Below are 20,148 nucleotides of genomic sequence, written 5' to 3'. Positions count from 1 at the left end.
GCTGCCACATAATTTGGTGCATTATCTATAATGAACTGCACCACGTTACTTTCACCAATTTCTTTAACATCTTTAAACAACTTACACAATTTTTTCCAGTTTTTTTCATGTTGCTGATGTCAACGAACTTAAAAAATACTGTCCCAGATGAGCTGTTCACAAGAAAATTAATTAAGTTTCATCCTTTTCCATATGTCCAACCATCTGTTATGATGATGCAACCAACCTTTGGCCATTCCTTTTTAAACTCTTTTAAATTTTCGTGAGTACAATCTACCTCGTCCTTCAAAATCCACATTCTGATCTCGTGATAAGAAGGCGGTTTGAACCCTCGCCCATAATTTGCAATAACTTCTACCATTGCACCAAAATATGGACTGTTGCAAAGATTAAATGATAACGCATTTGCATAAAAAAGTCTACCAATGGCACGACATACATTTTTTCTTTCATCCCTTTTGAAAGCAGTGTTTATTGTGGTTTGTCGTGCTTCTTTGTTCATAAAGAGGTCCATAGGACTACCTTTGTTTGTTTTTGCATCACTACATGATCTACTGGTTTCTTTATTCACATTATCGCCTGTTGATGATCCAAAATAAACACTCCTCCCGATATCCAACTTCTTTTGTTCTTTCTCTTATTTCTTTTGCTTTTGATCCTTTAGATGATTATGAAAAAATCTTTTCACATTAAGTGGAACTGCTTCACACATGCTTACACCATGTTTTATGTCAGCTAAGTGATGTTTTAACCTATAGATGCCTCCTGTATTCTGTTTATGATAGTAATTGCAAATTACATGTCCTACGAGTTTGGGATCTTTAGTGGGATTTGAAACTTTAACTCCATGATCTCATCCTACATCTTTTCCCATTGTTCAACTCCAAAAATACATATAACAAAATATATATTAACACAAAAAATTAGATTCATATTCAATAAGAATCAATATATAAATTAAAAACTAAAAACACAAACACATGAAGTTAGTGAGAAGGTACGTGTCTTCACCCTCACAATAACCTATAATGATGCATTAAAAACATATCATAATTAAAAAATGCATCTTAGTTTTCTTTCATTCTTTTTTTAAGTGAGTCAAGTGAGAAAGTAAAGAAACCATACCTGACTTAATGTGGAGAAAAGCAGAGTGTCGCAGGGAGTTAAACCCCTGCAAATAACAACATAATGTATTAACAATATTTGCATCCTATGTCACGTAAAGAGAAAACAGGAAAAACTACGGACTGGATTCCTTCGAATGGCAGGGGTCGAGGTCCCTGCCTGACTTAATATCGAATGGCAGGTCCCTGCTTGACTTAATATCGAATGGCAGGGGCCTCGACCCCTGCCTAACAGAACTTCGAACGGCTCAGGCCTCAACCCCTGCTTGCTTAAAACAACAGATGGTAGGGGCCTCGACACCTGCCTGACTGAATCATCGAATGGCAGGGGCCATGGCAGGGGCTTGGCCCCTGCCTCACAGAAATAATATATGGCAGGGGATTGACCCCTGCCTGCTTAAAACAATAAAACAATAAATGGTAGGCTTGGCCACTGCTTGATAAGGACCACAATCGACAGGGGCCAAGGGCCGTGCCTGCCGGAATAAATCGCACGACAGGGGTCATGCCCCTACCTGATGGAGAGATTGAAGAGAGGGAAGCAGACACGAAAGAACAAGAATGAAAGGGGTCGGGGTTACCTGGGGTCTGACAAGGGCTGCCGGCATCGCGACTACTTTCGGCGAGAAGGAGGAGGCCGAGAAGGGAGAGTCTCTTGAGAGACGAGAGAGAAGGACTGCGAGAGATGAAAGAGAGAGGGATTGTGAGAGATGAGAGAGAGAGGTGGGAGAGACCAAGATGAGAGGGGCTGCGAGAGGCGAGAGAGAGAGGGAGAGACGAGAGAGAGAGTGAGAGACTATGAGAGATGAGAGAGAGGGGGATTGCGAGAGATAAATTAGGGCCCCCGACCCTTATTAGGGTTGGGGTAACATTTTAATTTTGGTCAAATGAGGGCTTTGACCCTCATTTGACCAACAACATGAGGCGTGCATGCCTCACCGTGAGGCGCACCTCGCCTTGAGGCGTACGCCTCAAGGCGTATGAGGCATACGCCTCGATGCTTTTACGTTTCATGCCTGCGCCTCAAGGCACAAAGGCCCTCACGTTGAGGCGAGACGCGCTTTTTGCGTCTTGAGGCGCGTTTTTAATAACACTAATTGGGAGAGTAATTATGCAAAAATTCTTGCATGGTTCATGAATAACGTTGACATCAAAATATGTTTCAACATTTTCAAGTTTTGAAAAGCTAATGAAACTTGTGTATTCTCGAAGAGAATGCACACTCAAAAGGATTTTGCAAGACAATATTATTTGGAAGAAAAGGTCCGAACCACCAAGCAAGGAGACATGAATGTTATAGCACATTATCTCCTATGTGGGATGAATTAGCTTTCTTGAACCCAAATGGGTTCACATTCAAGATATTCAAATGAGACAAGAGCAATTGAAAAGAAAACACTCTTCCAATTTCTATATGGTCTCCATCTCAAATTCGAGCAAGTGAGATCCTCTCTTCTTCATAGAACCTCTTCTTTACCTCGTGAAGATCCCGTTGCCAAAGTATGTCAAGAGGAGACTCCTCTTGGAATGACAAGAAGAAGAGATGAAGTGTTAGTCCTATCTAGGCTCGGTAACCATGTAAAAACTTATAGGCCTCTACACTTTGAAAGAAAAAATAACTATGGTGGAGGTAGAAGAATTGTATGCTATTATTGTAATGAGCCGGGTCATATTAGACTGGCTTGTCCAAAGCTCAACAACAAGGTGACTTCGGTTAAGGATTCTACTCCAAAGATAGAAGAGTTGAGCAAAAGAGGAGGTGGCGATTCTAAAGATTCTTTCTCTCTCTCTCTCTCAACTAACGGAGGTGCTTCAAAAAATATTCAAAGTATCATCTACATTTGGTGCTGCTATTGCTTTCTCTTCTCTTCCTGATATGTATTCTTGGATCCTTGATTCGGGTGCCTCCTTTCATACGACCCCTTTTGAGAATCCCCTTTTCGATGGATGCACCAATACAAATCTACCTTATGTTTGAACCACCGATGAAATTTCTTTAAAAATTAAAAGTATTGGAACTTTGGATTTAAAAGAATCTCAAACCTTTTTAATTTCCAAAATAGTAGTAGTTCTAAAACTCAATCTTAACCTTTTTTTTGGTTTCTCAAATTACCGATCACGAGTGAAATTATTTTCTCATCAAAAGAGTGTGTCGCGCAAGATCTCTGGTCCGACAAGCAGATTGGGCAAGGCCATAGAAGAGATCTTTACTGTATGGATTTTTTGTCTATTCCCTCTAAGTCATTTTGTAATTATGTCCAAGTAAAAGATATTGAAATATGGGGTTTAAGAGACTTGGACATCCTAATATTTCAAAGATGTATCTTTTCTCATTTGCGAAGACTTATTGGAATGAAAAAGATATTATTTGTAAGGATTATATTTTTGAAAAAATGAAATCCATTCCCTTTCCTCAAAGAACTTTAGTTTTCAAAAGACCTTTTGAGTTGGTGCATTCGGATGTATGGAGACCCTCATCGGTCATATCAAAAGGCAGATATCTTATTATGTTATTTTTATTGATGACTTCACAAGATATGCTTAGATCTACTTCTTTAATATAAAATTTAATGTATTTTCTTGTTTTAGGAATTTCATATGATGGTCAAAAATCAATTTCAAAGTAACATCTCCATTCTTAGATCTAACTCGGGTGGAGAATATATCTCAAATGAATTTCAAAACTTTTTAAAAGGAAATGAAATTTGTCATCAAAGATCTTGTCTTCAGACACCTCAACAAAATGGACTAGCAAAAAAAAAAAAAACAGACATATAATGAAAACCGCTAGAACCTTACTTATTTTGAAAAATATTCTTAAGAAATTTTGGGCCAAAGCCGTTTTGACTTCTATCTTTTTGATAAATAGAATGCCTTCTTCGTCTTTAAACAATATGTCTCCTTTTGAAAAATTGTTGAAGATTGCACTCAATTTCAAAAGATTTCATATATTTGATTGTAAATGCTTTGTTCTTACTCATAAAAGAGATAAACTTTCACCAAAAGCTATTGAATGTGTTTTTATGGGTTATGGTGAAAACAAAAAGGATATCGTTGCTTCGATTATAAAGAAAACAAGCTTTATGTTTCTAAAGATGTAACCTTTTTTAAAAATGAAAGTGGATTTGATAAAGAAAGTAACAAAGATGAGACTATGCATTCTTGTTTGATCTCTTGCCAAGACAAAAGGTTGACTCATGTGAGTCAAATGATTGTGAATTAAATCATGATGATTGTGAAAAGTTTTTCGATTGTGAAAATTCTTTAGATGATGACAATGATTTGTCTCATGATGTTAATGAATCGAATGAGAATTGATCTCAAAATATTCAAGTCTATACCTGGTGTAGAAATGATACTCAAACATGTGCCTTTGATAAATTTTCCCAAGATATTCCTATAAGTAATAGTCAAGAGTCTACAATCTTAGGAGATCGAATAAAGCATCTATTCCACCAAGCAAATTTGTGTCTTATGTCTCATTCTCTCCAAATTATAAAGCATGTCTTCTTGCAATTCATTCACATTATGAACCCTCTCACTATCATAAAGTCAAAGATTGTCCTCAATGGGTTGAAGTCATAAATTTAGAATTAAATGCCCATCATAATACTTATACGTGGGAGAATGTTGATTTGCCTTTAAGAAAGAAACCTATTGGATGTTGGTGGGTTTTCAAAATTAAAACTAAAAGTGATGAATTTCTTGAACAATACAAAGCTAGACTTGTGGCTAAGAGATACTCACAAGAATATGAAATTGATTATGAAGAAACATTCGCTCTTGCAACTAGAATGACTAGTGTTAGAACTCTAATAGCCATTGCATCCATTAAAAAATGACCTATCTACTAATTAGATGTTAAGAATGCTTTCCTCAATGTTGATCTTAATGAGAAAATTTATATGGATCCCCCCCTTCGGGATATAATATTAAAAATGGTAATACTTTAAATATGAGAAAAACCTTATATGGTTTTAAGCAAGCTCCTAAAGCTTGGTATGATAGATTTAGTGTTATTATGATCAAATTGTGATTTCAATCTTGTTATACTGACACTGCTTTCTTTTTTAAGAATACATGTACCAATATTGCTGTATTGTTGCTATATGCAGATGATATGATAATCATCGGAAGTGATTCAAAGAAAGTCAATGAAGTTAAAAAATTTTAAAAGAAAATTTTGATATTATTGACTTGGGATTTATAAGATACTTCTTGGGTATTGAAGTAGCTTATTCTCTCAGACGTTACATTTTGTCTCAAATGAAGTTAGTAGTAAATATTTGTACAAAGTTAGGGATTTTCGATGACAAGAAGGTGGAGACTCCTGAGGTTGAGAATGCCAAATTACGACTTGAAGACGAGTCTCTTCTTGAAGATCTTACGCCTTATTATCAACTGATTGGGTTTCTCATCAACCTCTCTATTACCAGACTTGACATAGCTCATGATATACTGTTAGCCAATTTCAACATGCTCCAACAACTGCACACATGAGTGCTGCCTTAAGGATTGTTAAATATATTAAAAATACAATAAGCAAATTACTTTTTCTATCCTCATCCTCTTCTCTACACTTACTTGCCTTTATAGATGCTGATTGGGGGAAAATCCTAATGATAGGATCTCAACCACTGGTTTTTGTGTGTTTTTAATTGATTCTCTAATCTCTTAGAGGTGCAAGAAACAACATAAGGTTTTCTTATCCTTCACTTAAGCCGAATAATGGACAATAGCTACAACTACAATGAAACTAGTATGACTAAGGAGTCTTCTCAAGGACATGGGTGTAATCATCGCACAACTTCAAAGATGTGTTGGGATAATAAAAGTGCTATTGACATAACTAGCAAATACACCTTCGATGAGCATACAAAGCATATTGAGATAGATTGCTATTACGTGTGTGAAAAACTTTTAAGAACCATTGAATTGCCATATGTTATATACGAGTACTAGCTTGCGATTTTTTTCACTAAAACTCTTTCTATACCGCGATTTATTTTTCTCCTTAACAAACTTTCGGTTATCTCACTTTAAGTTTGAAGGGGTGTGTGTGTTTTATATATATATATATATATATATATATATATTGTATGCTATGTCACATGGGTGCGGGTGCGGGAGCGGGTGCAGGTGTGGGGATTCGGCACTTCCAAAAAACCCGGGTGCGGGGGTGCGGCAGGGGCAAAAATGTAAAAAAAAATTATATATATATATATATAATTTTGAAGTTTTAACAGTTTAACATTTAACAGTAAACATTGTCATAAACTCATAATATGATTCATCATGCATGCAGTATATCAACCTAAATATCAAATTATCAATCAAATAAGTAAAGCAATTACATAAATCGACCTAAATATCAATCAAATAAGTATTGCATAAAAGAACTAAATTACATACCAAAGTATATCCTGATGAAGTAATGGATGCTAATAATTTTCTTCTTCATCATCAAATGCATCATTAGAAGGAATACTGGGCTCAGCTAAATCCATGTTTGTTACGTTGAATTCATGTTCTCCCAAAATTTGGATGTTCCTTGTCTGCATTATAAACCCAATTTGAAAATGATAAATACAATACAAGTATATTTAAATGAAAACTAAGAAATAATCAAATAATTAAGAGAGCAAATTAGTACCTGTATTCATCATTGCTTCGCGAAAGTAATCGAAGATTTGAATGAACATATACTAAATCCTCTGCACGCTTGTTGGTGAGTTTATTTCTCTTCATGTTGTGGATTTGAGAATATGTGCTCCAATTTCTTTCACAACAAGATGAACTAGCAGGCTGCGATAGCAATCTTAATGCAAGACGTTGCAGAAGAGGTGTTTCCGATCCAAATGTTGACCACCATGTGATAGGATCTATAATTATCTTCTTCTCTCGCGAATAATGCCGGTGCATATAATCTCGAAGATGAAAATTTTTCAAACTCTTATGTGACTTGATGTAGAAGATGTGTTTCTGGAAAAAGTCTTGTCATACACATATTTCTATGTCTTGATAGCTCTGGATCTAAATTTGGAGGGACACGACCAATACCACCAGCCCGCCACTTATTTGCATAATATTTTGGATTAAGAGAATGTGCCATGCAATGCAAATGAGTGTTGCTCTTATCCCATCTTCTGACTAAAATTGAATGAATATGATTAAAAAAATCTGAATCATCCAATGCAGGATTTTTTTCTTCATGCATGAAAACTATAGCTTGTATTTTTTCAATCATATTATCCCACATTTCATAAACTCTGTGAAGCATGGGCTCATCCTTATCAACTTCTCTTAACATTTCCCAAATAGGTTGCGTAAATTGAAGGAAGTATACCACTCTGTCCCAAAACTCATCATCAAGAATGAATTTCTTAATTTCTTGAGCCTTCATATCATCATCAACATGATACAACATGATAGAATGTCCAATTTTCATCAGTCACCATGTTAATCAAAGCATTCTTCATTCTTTTAATCCTCTTCATCATCACAATGATGGACGCAAAACGTGTTTCAGCGACCTTCAACAATTTCAAATCAGAATGTCTATTAAATATAGCATTAGCACGATAGTGGTTAATAACAAAATTCCTAATGCTTTTGACATTTCTTTCTAAATCTTCAATCCATGAACATAAAACATATGCTTGTGAATTTTCTTCTTCTTTGGGGTTGCATATGCTCTTTAGGGCTAGATTTAAGCTGTGTGCTACACAGGGAGTCCAAAAAATATGAGGGTACTCACTCTCCAAACTCAACGCTGCACTTTTACAAACTGGAGCGTTGTCTGTAATGATTTGTACCACTTTCTGATCACCCACTTCTTTTATCACTTCTATAAACAATCCCTTCAAATACTCTGCATTTTTATATTCTCCAGATGCATCAACTGCTTTCAAGAATATTGGGCCACTAAGCGAACAAGCAATGAAATTGATTAATGGACGCCTTTGAATATCTGTCCATCCATCAGACACAATGGAAACTCCATTTTGCTCCCATGAATATTTTTTAATTTCTAACAACCTCTCCACGTTTGCCCTCTCTTCTGCAAGAAGTGTGGTTCGTATTTTTTCTGAACTTGGAGGCACATAACCACTCAAATTACAATTTGCCAAGGATGTTACTAAATCCTTCCAATAAGGATTTCTAGCCGCATTAAATGGGAGTGAACCAGAATAAAAATACCTCCCAACTTTTCTATCCAATTCTTCTCTTTCATATGTATTGAATGCTGCTTGTATCGTTCCCTTACCTCCTAGATTGACTTTTCTTTTTTTTTTAAGCATCTTCTTGGTGGCTTGCAAATGGCACACTGACTGCAGAAGAATCGGCCATTGCCTTTCTCTTCTCATATTCTTCTTGTATTTTCTTGTATTGCCTTCGCATTGCCTCATCAACTTTTCTGCAAGCTGAAATGCATGGTATCTTCAACAAATGAGCCTTCACTCTTGTGTAAGACCCAACAAAATCTTTTTCGCAGAGCTTGCATCGAAATCTTTTGTTTCCACCACCTCCTTCTCCAGTTTTTGCAAGTTTATCTACATGTATCCATAGTGGCCCCACATCATCAATCCCACTGCAACTATCAGCAAAACTAGCAGCAGAACTCACATGTTGGGATGAGGATGACGCAAGTCCTTTCCCTTTATCCGTCATTTTTATCCTGAAAACACAAAAAAAAATACATTACAATTTTCAAATCAATTCGAAAACACAGGGAGAAGGGGGGGCTCAGCCCCTCCCTTGCCAACCCAAAAAGAGAGCGAGAGCGAGGGGGGCTCGGCCCCTCCCCTGTCGACCCAAAAAAAAAACAGATGGGGGAGGGGCCCCCTGTCGACCCAAAGAAAAAAAACAGATGGGGCTCGGCCCCTCCCCTGTCGACCCAAATAAAAAAACAAACAGATGGGGGAGGGGCTCGGCCCCTCCCCTGTCGACCCAAAGAAAAAAACAGATGTGGGAGGGGCTCGGCCCCTCCCCTGTCGACCCAAAGAAAAAAACATATGGGGGAGGGGCTCGGCCCCTCCCCTATCGCCCCCCCCCCCCAAAAAAAAATAGATGGGGGAGGGGCTCGGCCCCTCCCCTGTCGACCCCCCCCAAAAAAAAACAGATGGGGGAGGGGCTCGACCCCTCCCCTGTCGACCCAAAGAAAAAAACATATGGGGGAGGGGCTCGGCCCCTCCCCCATCGACCCAAAAAAAAAACAGATGGGGGAGGGGCTCGGCCCCTCCCCTGTCGACCCAAAGAAAAAAACATATGGGGGAGGGGCTCGGCCCCTCCCCTGTCGACCCAAAGAAAAAAAAAAAGATGGGGGAGGGGCTCGGCCGCTCCCCCTGTCGACCCAATCGACCCAAAAAAAAGAGGTACATGGGGGAGGGGCTCGGCCCCTCCTGTGCCGAAAAACGAGGGAGCAGGGGAGGCTCAGCCCCTACCCTGCCGACCCAACAAGAGACCGAGAGAGGGGGGGGGGGGTGCTCGGCCCCTCCCCAGCCGACCCAAGAAAGTGAGAGACATACCTGCGAGCCGAGAGGAGGAGCCGAGAGGAGGAGTTTGGGAGGCGGAGCTGGGGGCGGCGGCGCTGGGGCGGCGATGGGAGAGCTCGAGCTCAGGGGGAGAGAGAGGAGAGATTAGGGCAAAAAATTTGTTTTGCCCTAATCCTCCTCCTTTTCATCGGGGGGAAAATTTTTTTTCGCCCAAAAATGTGGACAAAAATGACCCTGGGTGCGTTGACCGCACCCAGGGTCGTGTTGACCGCACCCGGTGCCGCACCCGCACGCGATCCCGCGTCGCGTCGACGCGGGTACGACATCTGTTTTGCCGAGTCCCTGTGACAGATTGTATGTTATGTAATAGATAATGCTCTCTAGGGGCATTTTGGTTTTGTTATTTTCATGTAAATAGTGATTGTCCATTAGGGACAGTATTGTATTTTTGCCTTTATTGTATAGTGTATGGGGTCTATATGACTGTTGGACTGTTCCAACAATCATAAATATGACTGTTGGAACAGTGACTGCCTATGGGACCCTTCCAACAGTAAGAACAATGAAAGCCTCTCTTAAATGCCCATCTCCTCTTTGTAAAATAAGGCTTTGCTTAAGCATTTGTGATCAATAAAGTCTATGTTTTTTGTTGTTCATTTGGGTCTTTGTAATTGTAATGAGATATGCGGAAATACAAAGAGTGCTATAAGCACTTGCAATGTCCTACAATGGACAAACAAAAGAGGCAATAGCCAAGTCCACAAAAGGACAACACATACACAAGCCTTGAGATAGGCAACAATATAGAAGTCTCTTTATTGAAAAGAGAGAGAGCGCTCTCAAGCATACATCAATACAAAGTGGTTCACCCCTATTTATACAAGAGGAAAGGAGAGGAAGGGATGCCACAAGGGCCTCAAATGGTGCACCAAAAGGGGGCTCCCATAGCCACAAGGGCCTCAAATGGTGCACCAAAAGGGGGCTCCCATAGAGTCATTGGGAGCCCCCAATGATTCTATGGTGGGCCCCTTTATGTGGCTTAAAAAATAAAATAAAGAAAACAAATAAAATAAATACAAAAAATTAAAAAGAAAAAAAAACAAGTACCCCTATCGGGTACTGTGTGAAATGACCATAATACCCCTATCGGCTTTAGTGAAGAAGTCCGCCAACTGATATTCTGAAGTGACATATGGAAGAGTAATTGTTCCTCGTAAATATTCATCCCGAACTTAATGACAGCCCATCTCGATATGTTTGGTACACTTATGGAAAGTGTGGTTGCTTGCAATATATATGGCACTCTTGTTGTCACAACATAACTTTGAAGCTTCGACAAAATCAACCCCCATGTCTTTGAGAAGACTGCAAAGCCAAACTAATTTCATTGTTGTGGTTGCCATAGCCCGATATTCAGTTTCAGTAGAAGAGAACAAAACTTTTTGTTGCTTCTTGCATCTCCAGGCAATTAAGAAATCTCCTAAAAAAAACACAAAAACCAGTAGTTGAGATTCTATCATTAGGGTTACCTTCCCAATCTGCTTCAGTATAAGCAAGAAGATTTAAGGAAGAAGATGGGGATAGAAATAACCCTTTATTTATGGTGTTTTTGATGTATCGGATGATCCGGAGCACAACGCTCATATGCACAGTTATAGGAGCATGCTGAAATTGGCTTGCAGAGTGAACCGCATGAGTGATGACTGGTCTGGTGATGGTTAGGTAAGTGAGAGATCCAATGAGTTGTCTGTAGGGTGTGGGATCTTCTAGAAGAACCCTGTTCTCCAACCTTAATTTGGCATTAATGACCTCTAGAGTCTCTACCTTTTTATCATCTAAAATACCAGACTTAGTACATATATCTGCAACAAGCTTCATCTGTGACAAAATATATCCTCGAGGAGAATATGCTACTTCAATGCCAAGAAAATATCTAAGAAAGCCTAAATCAGACATGTCAAAATTATTTTTTAACATGGTTTTAACATCAACAATACTATTTTGATCATTTCCAGTGATAATCATGTCATCAACATAAAGTAATAAGATAACAATACTAGTATCTGCACTTTTAACAAAGAGAGCAGTGTCAGTATAATAGGAATGAAATCCTTATTTAACCATGATATCACTAAAGTGGTCATACCAAGCCTTGGGGGCTTGTTTAAGACCATACAAGGCTTTTAAAAGCTTAAGGGTTTGATCTTGTCCAATATTAATTCTAGGTGGTGAATTCATATATACTTCTTCATTTAAATTCTCATTTAGAAATACATTTTTCACATCGAGTAGATATATAGGCCATTTTTTGGTTGATGCGACAGCTATTAGAGTTCAGACACTAGTCATACGGGCTACAAGAGCGAATGTTTCCTTATAGTCAATTCCATATTCTTGTGAATATCCCTTTGCTACTAACCTGACTTTATATCTTTCTAAAGAACCATCGCTTTTAGTTTTAACTTTAAAGACCTAGCGACATCCAATAGGTTTTTTATGCGAGGGAGTTTGACTATTTCCCAAGTATTAGCCTTTTTTTAGCACATCTAATTCTATTTTCATTGCTTCAACCCAATGTGGTAGAGTCTTAGCTTGATTATAATGAGAGGATTCATAATATGAATGTAAAGTTATTAAACATGCCCGATAGTTGGGTGCTAAAGAATCATATGATACAAACCTATTGGGTGTGATTGATTCTCTAGAAGAGCGTGTAATGGGGGGCTCTTCTGTAGATTCAGAAATTTGAGAGAATTTTTCTAGGGCACTAATAGGCCTTTCTTGATTTCTTCGGGTGTAAACATTAATAATTTCATTATTAGTATCATCACTTGGTGGTGATATATCAAAATTGGACACTTCAGTGTCCTCTATATTAGAATCATCATTTATGTCATCAATAAGATCATGCAAAAACATATAATCAATGTCATGTAATGATTCCATTTTTTCAAAACCATTCTCATCTTCTAAGAAAGTTACATCTTTTGAAACATAAAGCTTGCCATTTTTGAAATCAAAACACCTATAGCCTTTTTGAATTTTCCCATAACCTAGAAAAACACATTCAATTGCCTTTAGAGATAACTTATCTTTCTTATGCAAGAGAACAAAGCATTTACAACCAAAGATGCGAAGGTGATTGAAATCGGGTGAGAATTTAAAAAGTTTTTCATAAGGAGAGGCATTCTTTAATTTTAAGGAAGGCATTCTATTGATTAAGTATGTTGAGGTTATGATGACTTCGTCCCAAAAAAAATTCGGAATATTTTTAGAGACAAGTAATATTCCAGCAGTTTCTATAATATGCCTATGCTTTCTTTCTGCTAGTCCGTTTTGTTGTGGAGTCCTAAGGCATGATTTTTGATGACAAATACCATTTTGTGTTAAGTAGTTTTGGAATTCATTAGACAAGTATTCACCACCGGAATCGGTTCTCAAAGTAGATATATAACTTTGAAATTGGTTTTGAATTTTTATATGAAATTCTTTGAAGAAGGAAAACACTTCCGATTTATGACTAAGGAAATAGATCCAAACATATCGAGTAAAGTCATCGATGAAAGTGACATAGTAAGAGTACCCCCCTTTAGACATGACCGGAGATGTACCCCAAACATCCGAGTGCACCAATTTAAATGGTCTTGAAGAAAGAAATGTTCTAGTTGGAAAAGCAATAACCTTCATTTTTTCAAAAATACAATTTTTGCAATTAATGTCTTTCTCCTTACAAAATCTGTTTCCAAATAGAAAAAGATACATTTTTGAATAGCTTGGATGACCAAGCCTTTTATGCCAAGTTTCAATACTTTTCTCTTGGACATAAGAACAAAAATGATGAGTAGGAAGGTTTAGATGATCCATATAGTAAAGGTCCCCCTTCCTATGGCCTTGCCCAATCCGCTTCCCGGGTCGGAGATCCTGCACAAAGCAGCCATTAGATGGGAAAGATATTTCACATCCATGGTCGGCAATTTGGGAGACCGAAAAAAGATTTAAATTTAATTTTGGAACAACTCTAACTTTTAGAACAAATTTTTTTTAGAATTTTTGGAGTTTAGAATTCCAATACTAGAAATTTTCAAAAAAGTTTCATCGGCCGTGGAGACACAAGGGCCTTTTGAATTGGTGCAAACATCGATTAAAGCATTTTCATAAGGGGTCATATGAAAAGATGATCAAGATTCTAAGATCCAAGAGTACGTACCAGGTGATGATGTAGATGCAATGGCCGCACCCGATGTGGAGGAAGTAGCTTTAAGGATTTGTTGAAGAGCCATGGATATTTGACCAAGGGTCTTTTTGAGATCACCATTCTTGCCTTCATCTTCTTTGGTGGTAGATTAGAGAGGCCACCTTAGGCTTGAAAGTTTCATTGAGCTTTGGTCAAGCAGGTTTAATGTGACCCGACTCATAACAATGATGACATACAATCATTTTTCTTCCTCCATTGTAGTTTTCTTGTTTACCAAAGTGTGGGGGGGGGGGGCTTGTAGGTTTTTACATTATTGCCGGGTTTGGAAACGGCAAGCACTTCATCAACATTCTTACTCATCCCAAGCTTTGTTTCTTCTTAGGTGATTTCGGCAATAGCATCCTCTATAGGAGGAAAGATGGATCTATGGAGAAGTGATGACCTCACTTGCTCAAATTCGGGACGTAGCACAAATAAGAATTGGAACAATCGATCTTGTTCCATTTGCTTTTGTTTTAGTTCAACATCTTCCATAGCAACCCATTTTGGCTCTAAAAGAGCCAACTCATCCCATAGTGGGTTTAAAGCACTATACTAGCCTTGAATACTTGAGTCACCTTGTTTGGTGGTTATAATTTTTGCTTGCAAAAAATAAGCTATTGCAAGATCCTTTTGGGTATACATACCCTTCATAAAAAACCAAGCCTCATTGGCCTGACAAAATTTAGCTATATTAGCACATACCTTGAGTTCGAGGTTGTTCATGAACCAAACAAGGATTTTTGCGTGATTGCTTTCCCAATCTTCCACTTCATTTTGATGATTTTCAATGGCTTTGAGGCGAGCATCTCTCTCAAGAGCCTTTTCTTGTCCACCTTCGATCTTTGTGAGCTCCAATTTAGGTTCCGGAATGGAACCCATAACATACCCCCAAAGTTTCTTGCCTTTGAGGGTGTTCTCCATTGCCGATGCCCATATCATGTAATTCTTTCCATTGAGTTTGAATGATAGATCGATTTTTGCTTCCATAATGCCACCAAGAAGTGAGAAGAGGGGAGACAATAGATGAAAAGTATACGTACCACGCTTCTACCTCTAAGAACCGAGTGACTCTGATACCATGTAATGAGATATGTGGAAATACAAAGAGTGCTATAAACACTTGTAAAATGGACAAACAAAATAGACAATAGCCAAGTCCACAAAGGGACAACACATACACAAGCCTTGAGATAGGCAACAATATAGAAGTCTCTTTATTGAAAAGAGAGAGAGAGAGAGCTCTCAAGCATACATCATACAAAGGGGTTCACAAGAGGAAAGGAGAGGAAGGGAGGCCACAAGGGCCTCAAAAGGTGCACCAAAAGGGGGCTCCCATAGAATCGTTGGGAGCCCCCAACAGTCACAATTGTGACCGTTGGGGACCCCAACGATTCTATGGTGGGCCCCTTTATGTGGCTTAAAAAATTAAAATAAAGAAAAACAAAAAGTAAAATAAATACAAAAAATTAAAAAAGAAAAAAAACAAGTAACCCTATCGGGTACTGTGTGAAATGACCATAATACCCCTACCGGGTATTATGGTGCAATATATATATATATATATATATATATATATATATATATATATATATATATATATATATATATATATATATATATATATATATATATTAACAGTAACCTTGTATGCACTTTGTGCTTGTGTAGTGCCTTAGTGCTTTTGTGTTTATCCATTCTTGGATGTGTAATTGTGCTTATGCACGTTGTTTTTCTTCTTCTGCAAACTTCGTGACAATCTTGTGTATAGAATGTTTTTTTTTAAGAAATACCAATTTTATTTGTGCTTTCATGTCATGTTCTCTCAGGGAAATTTAGCTAGATAACTCAATGCTTTTCATGTGGATGAATGTGATTTGTCCTTTGTCAACATTATGACTTATGTGATGTTAGCAGTCTACTACTATTAAACATGCTGTCGCCAAATTGATTTCATGGACTTGAATGACTTGGTGTACCCTTGCGTCCAAATTTAATTAAGAGGATATAAAGTTGATTGTGCATGTTTGATATTTATTATAACGAAGAGAATAGGTAAGTTCTGAGCATGCATTTTGATGTAGAAAATATCCTCTCTAAGGGGAAGAAGCTGGAGGAGGATGTAATGCCTATTGCAACTGGACATGAGAGAGAGGAGCTAGAGGCTGAACTGGAGGTAATTGTATTTATTTTTCTCAAAGCAATGCAGCTTGCTGTTTTGCCAACTAGATAATTGGTTATTTTCTCATTCTTCCAGGGCAAGAAAAGATTCGACTTGGATGCTCCTACTGGTCCATTTGGTACGAAGGTGAGTGTTCCTGCTCCATACACTGGTAAAATTGATAATGATTTACTCTTCATAATGAAAAGTAATAGCCTTCAATGATTGTGAAGCAATCCTTCCTCATGCACCCCAATAAGAAAAGGGAAAGCTTGCCTAGGTCACCTCAATAGCCATGGACAATGAGGTTCAATACAAACCAAATCTCATCCTATGATACATGATCTGCATGCATTTTTGAATATCGTGTTTAATCAGACATGAAAGGGCGTCAAAAATGTAAGACTGAAAAAAAATCTGCTGGTAGGTCTCAATGACCTAATAGGATAGATAGCAAGAGGCTAGAGAAATATGAACCTCTAATGATTGGAAACCAATATTCCACCTATGACAGTAGCTTTGTGTAAAGGTTGATGAGGTCCTTAAGCTATGTAGTCAAAGTTGGCCACTAGGTGCGTAGTCACCTTAGGTGCAGGCTAAACACCTAGTCTGGGCGTTTCAGTGCCACAGACCTAGTAGGGCCCCAAATGCCGATTAGTCATTGCGCAGGCCGACTAGGTACCGTGTAGTCCCCGCCTAGGCAGGGGCAGACTTGTTCCTTTTTTTCACCATCGACACAGACATACACACACACACAATATATATATATATATATATATGTATATATATACATATATATATATATATATATATATATATATATATATATATATATATATATATATATATATATATATATATATATATATATATATATATAGTGTGTGTGTGTGTGTGTGTGAGTGTGTTTGACCGATAAAGTTCTATGTTGTGTAACATATTGTACCATAGGCTACAATACTTATGACATTGTTCTACTATCTGTCAACAATATAAATGAATCATCAGTAACAATGTAATAAAGTTGAATTTTCCTAGGAAAATCTTGCATTTTGTTTAAACAATGGAAAGATAAAATTTGGAGGATGGAACACTATAGCTATGGAATGCTTAAGGTCCTTACTTCTAGCATTTGATGTCTTAGGGTGATTACTGTGGTTGCTTTCTCAGTTGGTTGGAAAATTGAGCTCCTGTTTGTTCTCCTTGCATCCGGTCATTGGGATGTTCCCTTGGGATCTCATTTGCCCCACCTTTACCTCAATATGCCAGGATATATTGGCCCCCATCTCGCTGCAAATTTTTATTCTGAGACATCAGTTTTCATGCTCAGAGGGATCAATGAAGAAAGGAAAAAGTTTCATGTACCTATATTTCAATTCTGTCTCTCAATTTCAAAGTGTGTTCGATGTTTGTTTGAAGTAATGTAATACACTGGGAAGGGAATTTGCCACTCAAACAGTAGATATGATGATCTAATGCCGAGTGTGACAGATAATTCAGAGAGTGTTTTTGGTTCTTTTGATTTTTGTTCCCCTTTTATTATTTTTGTCTTATAGGATGCGCCAGCTATTGTGCAATCCTACTACAACAAAAGAATAGTTGGATGTCCAGGAGGAGAAGGCGGTAATCTCATATTAGATTGAACCTCAAATTTATTTGCTGGAAGTTTCTTTGGGCCATCCACACTATATTTCTCTGTTTATTTTGCTGAATGCCATGCACTTGTTCTTTTGCAGAGGATGAACATGATGTCGTCTGGTTTTGCCTTGAAAAAGACAAGCCAGTTGAATGCCCTGTGTGTTTTCAATATTTCAAGGTAAAACTAACTTGCAATTGATTATGATATGATCTGCACTGTCATGTGGTGAATATGAACTAGAGGAGTAAATGAGAAGGCTTTTGGTTTTTGAGATCTGCTAGGTGTTAAAACTGGACAATAAAAATCATTCTTTTGTGGAATTTGGATTTTCAGTATCACTGGAAATCTGTCTTAACTGGTTTTTGCAGGAATATATGTTCTAAATTCTAATATATGAAAAATTAAAATGTATTATTTATTTGAACCATTTTGGTTGGTGTATTGATCTTAGTTGTTAAAAGCGGCGCCTAGGCGCAGCCCTACCACTTGGGCTATTGGTCATAGGCAGTCGGGCCGTATTTTTCCAATTAGGCACCGCCTAGGTGCCAATTAGGCACCGCCTAGGTGCCACCTAGGCTGTTCCCTGCCGAGGCGGTTGGGATGATCATGTCTTGCCTTTTTTGTTTTATTAACTATGTTGACTAGGTTTGGAATAGTCCAAACCTGGTTAACTGCCTATTAGGGCAACTATAAAAGGGAAAGGGCTATGTCCTTCCCCTTTGTGCTCTCTGTCTCGGCAATAGCGAGAAGAAAAAGGAGGAGGAGACTATCAGATTTGATATCTGGTACAGCCTTCACAGGAAACAGAGAGAGAGAGAGAGAGAGAGAGAGAGAGAGAGAGAGAGAGAGATATGCAAAGGCTGGGGCGGCACACAATGCTCGACCTCCAAAAACCCTAAACCTTATAATAGTAAAGAAGTATACATATTACAAGTATGCCATTAATGAGATCCTATTTAACATGTGTTTCATATAATATGCGTATGGATCTGGATCCAGATCCATACTCATATGCAAACTGTATTCTAACACCCTCCCTCAAGTTGTACGTGATTTTGGAGCATGTACAACTTGCTCTTTAATAGCCAAAATTGACGTCCTGTCAATCCCTTGGTAAACAGGTCTGCCACTTGATCTTCTGTACGAACATGACGTAGTTCTGTCTCCTTCATCTCGACTTTCTGCCATATGAAATGTTGATCAATCTCAATGTGCTTCGTTCTGCTATGCTGGATAGGATTACATGCAATGTTTATTGCGCTTTGATTGTCACATAAAAGAAATGATCGAATAATTGTCTCCCCAAGATCACTCAATAAGTGTCTAATCCATGTGGCTTCTGCCGTGCCTGTAGCCATCGATCTGTATTCAGCCTCTGTACTCGATCGTGCCACTGCCTTTTGTTTTCTGCTGCTCCAGGACACTAAATTGTGCCCAATATAAACACAATATCCAGAGACAGATCGTCTTTTATCTGGATCCCCTGCCCAATCCGCGTCTGTATAAGTAATGAGTGCATGGCCTCTATGCAGATTATCGTTCTTGCGATAAACAAGTCCGTCTCCTATAGTTCCTTTTAAATAGCGTAGAATGCGCTTCACAACTTCCATATGACCCTCTGTTGGAGCATGCATAAACTGGGATACCTGATGACAGCATAAACTATATCAGGTCTGGTAAAGGTCAAGTACTGTAACATCCCCACGAAACTTCTATACGTTGTAGGGTTGACACAAAGATGACCATCTTCAGAGCTCAGCCTTTGATGCAATACACTAGGAGTGCTGACTGGTTTGCAATTCGTCATCCCGGTTTTTTCCAGAAGGTCAAGAGTGTATTTTTGTTGCATTAGTGTCAATGTGTCTTGTTGTCTGTCAACTTCCACACCAAGAAAGTACCGCAACTCCCCTAAATCTTTCATCTTGAAAGTTTTCATTAAAAACTGTTTCACGTCTTGCACATGACTATCTGAGCTCCCAGTGATCACAATGTCATCAACATATATAAGAAGTATAACAATGTCCGCCTTTTGGTAAATAAAGAGTGAGTGATCCAGAGAGCATCTTCTAAAACCATAACTCTGAATCTGCATAGAGAAACTTTCAAACCAGGAACATGACGCCTGTTTCAACCTATACAGAGATTTCCTTAGTTTGCACACCCAGGCAATAGGATCCTTCTCGGCATAACCAGGTGGTTGCTCCATATACACTTCTTCCTTTAAAGTTCCATGCAAGAATGCATTTTTAACATCCATCTAGCTAAGGCTCCAACCTTGACCGACTGCTAGGGATATGATTATACGAATAGTACCCATTTTGACTACGGGACTAAAAGTTTTGTCGTAGTCTTCACCATATTGTTGTGTGAATCCGCGAGCAACAAGTCGCGCCTTATATCTGTCAATACTTCCTTCATGCTTATATTTTATTTTATAAACCCATTTTGAGCCAACTACATTCTTTCATTTTGGTCGAGGGACTATTTCCCAAGTT

The 20,148-nt window shown here is 38.2% G+C and overlaps 1 protein-coding gene across 1 annotated transcript in view; it reads left to right on the top strand.

The window, feature by feature from the left end:
- The window catches only part of LOC149811887 (cytochrome c oxidase subunit 5b-2, mitochondrial-like), a 40,072-nt gene that overhangs the window by 8,948 nt on the left and 10,976 nt on the right, over positions 1 to 20,148 (top strand). The window contains exons 2-5 of the mRNA XM_089993719.1: positions 15,938 to 16,029; positions 16,111 to 16,161; positions 17,571 to 17,637; positions 17,751 to 17,830. Coding sequence (XP_089849845.1) covers positions 15,938 to 16,029; positions 16,111 to 16,161; positions 17,571 to 17,637; positions 17,751 to 17,830 — 290 coding nt within the window. The remainder of the gene's footprint in view (positions 1 to 15,937; positions 16,030 to 16,110; positions 16,162 to 17,570; positions 17,638 to 17,750; positions 17,831 to 20,148) is intronic.

This window comes from Nuphar pumila, chromosome 17 (genome assembly GCF_984573655.1).
Source record: "Nuphar pumila chromosome 17, dmNupPumi1.hap1.1, whole genome shotgun sequence".
NCBI lineage: Eukaryota > Viridiplantae > Streptophyta > Magnoliopsida > Nymphaeales > Nymphaeaceae > Nuphar > Nuphar pumila.
This window is presented reverse-complemented; position numbering and strand designations above follow the sequence as displayed.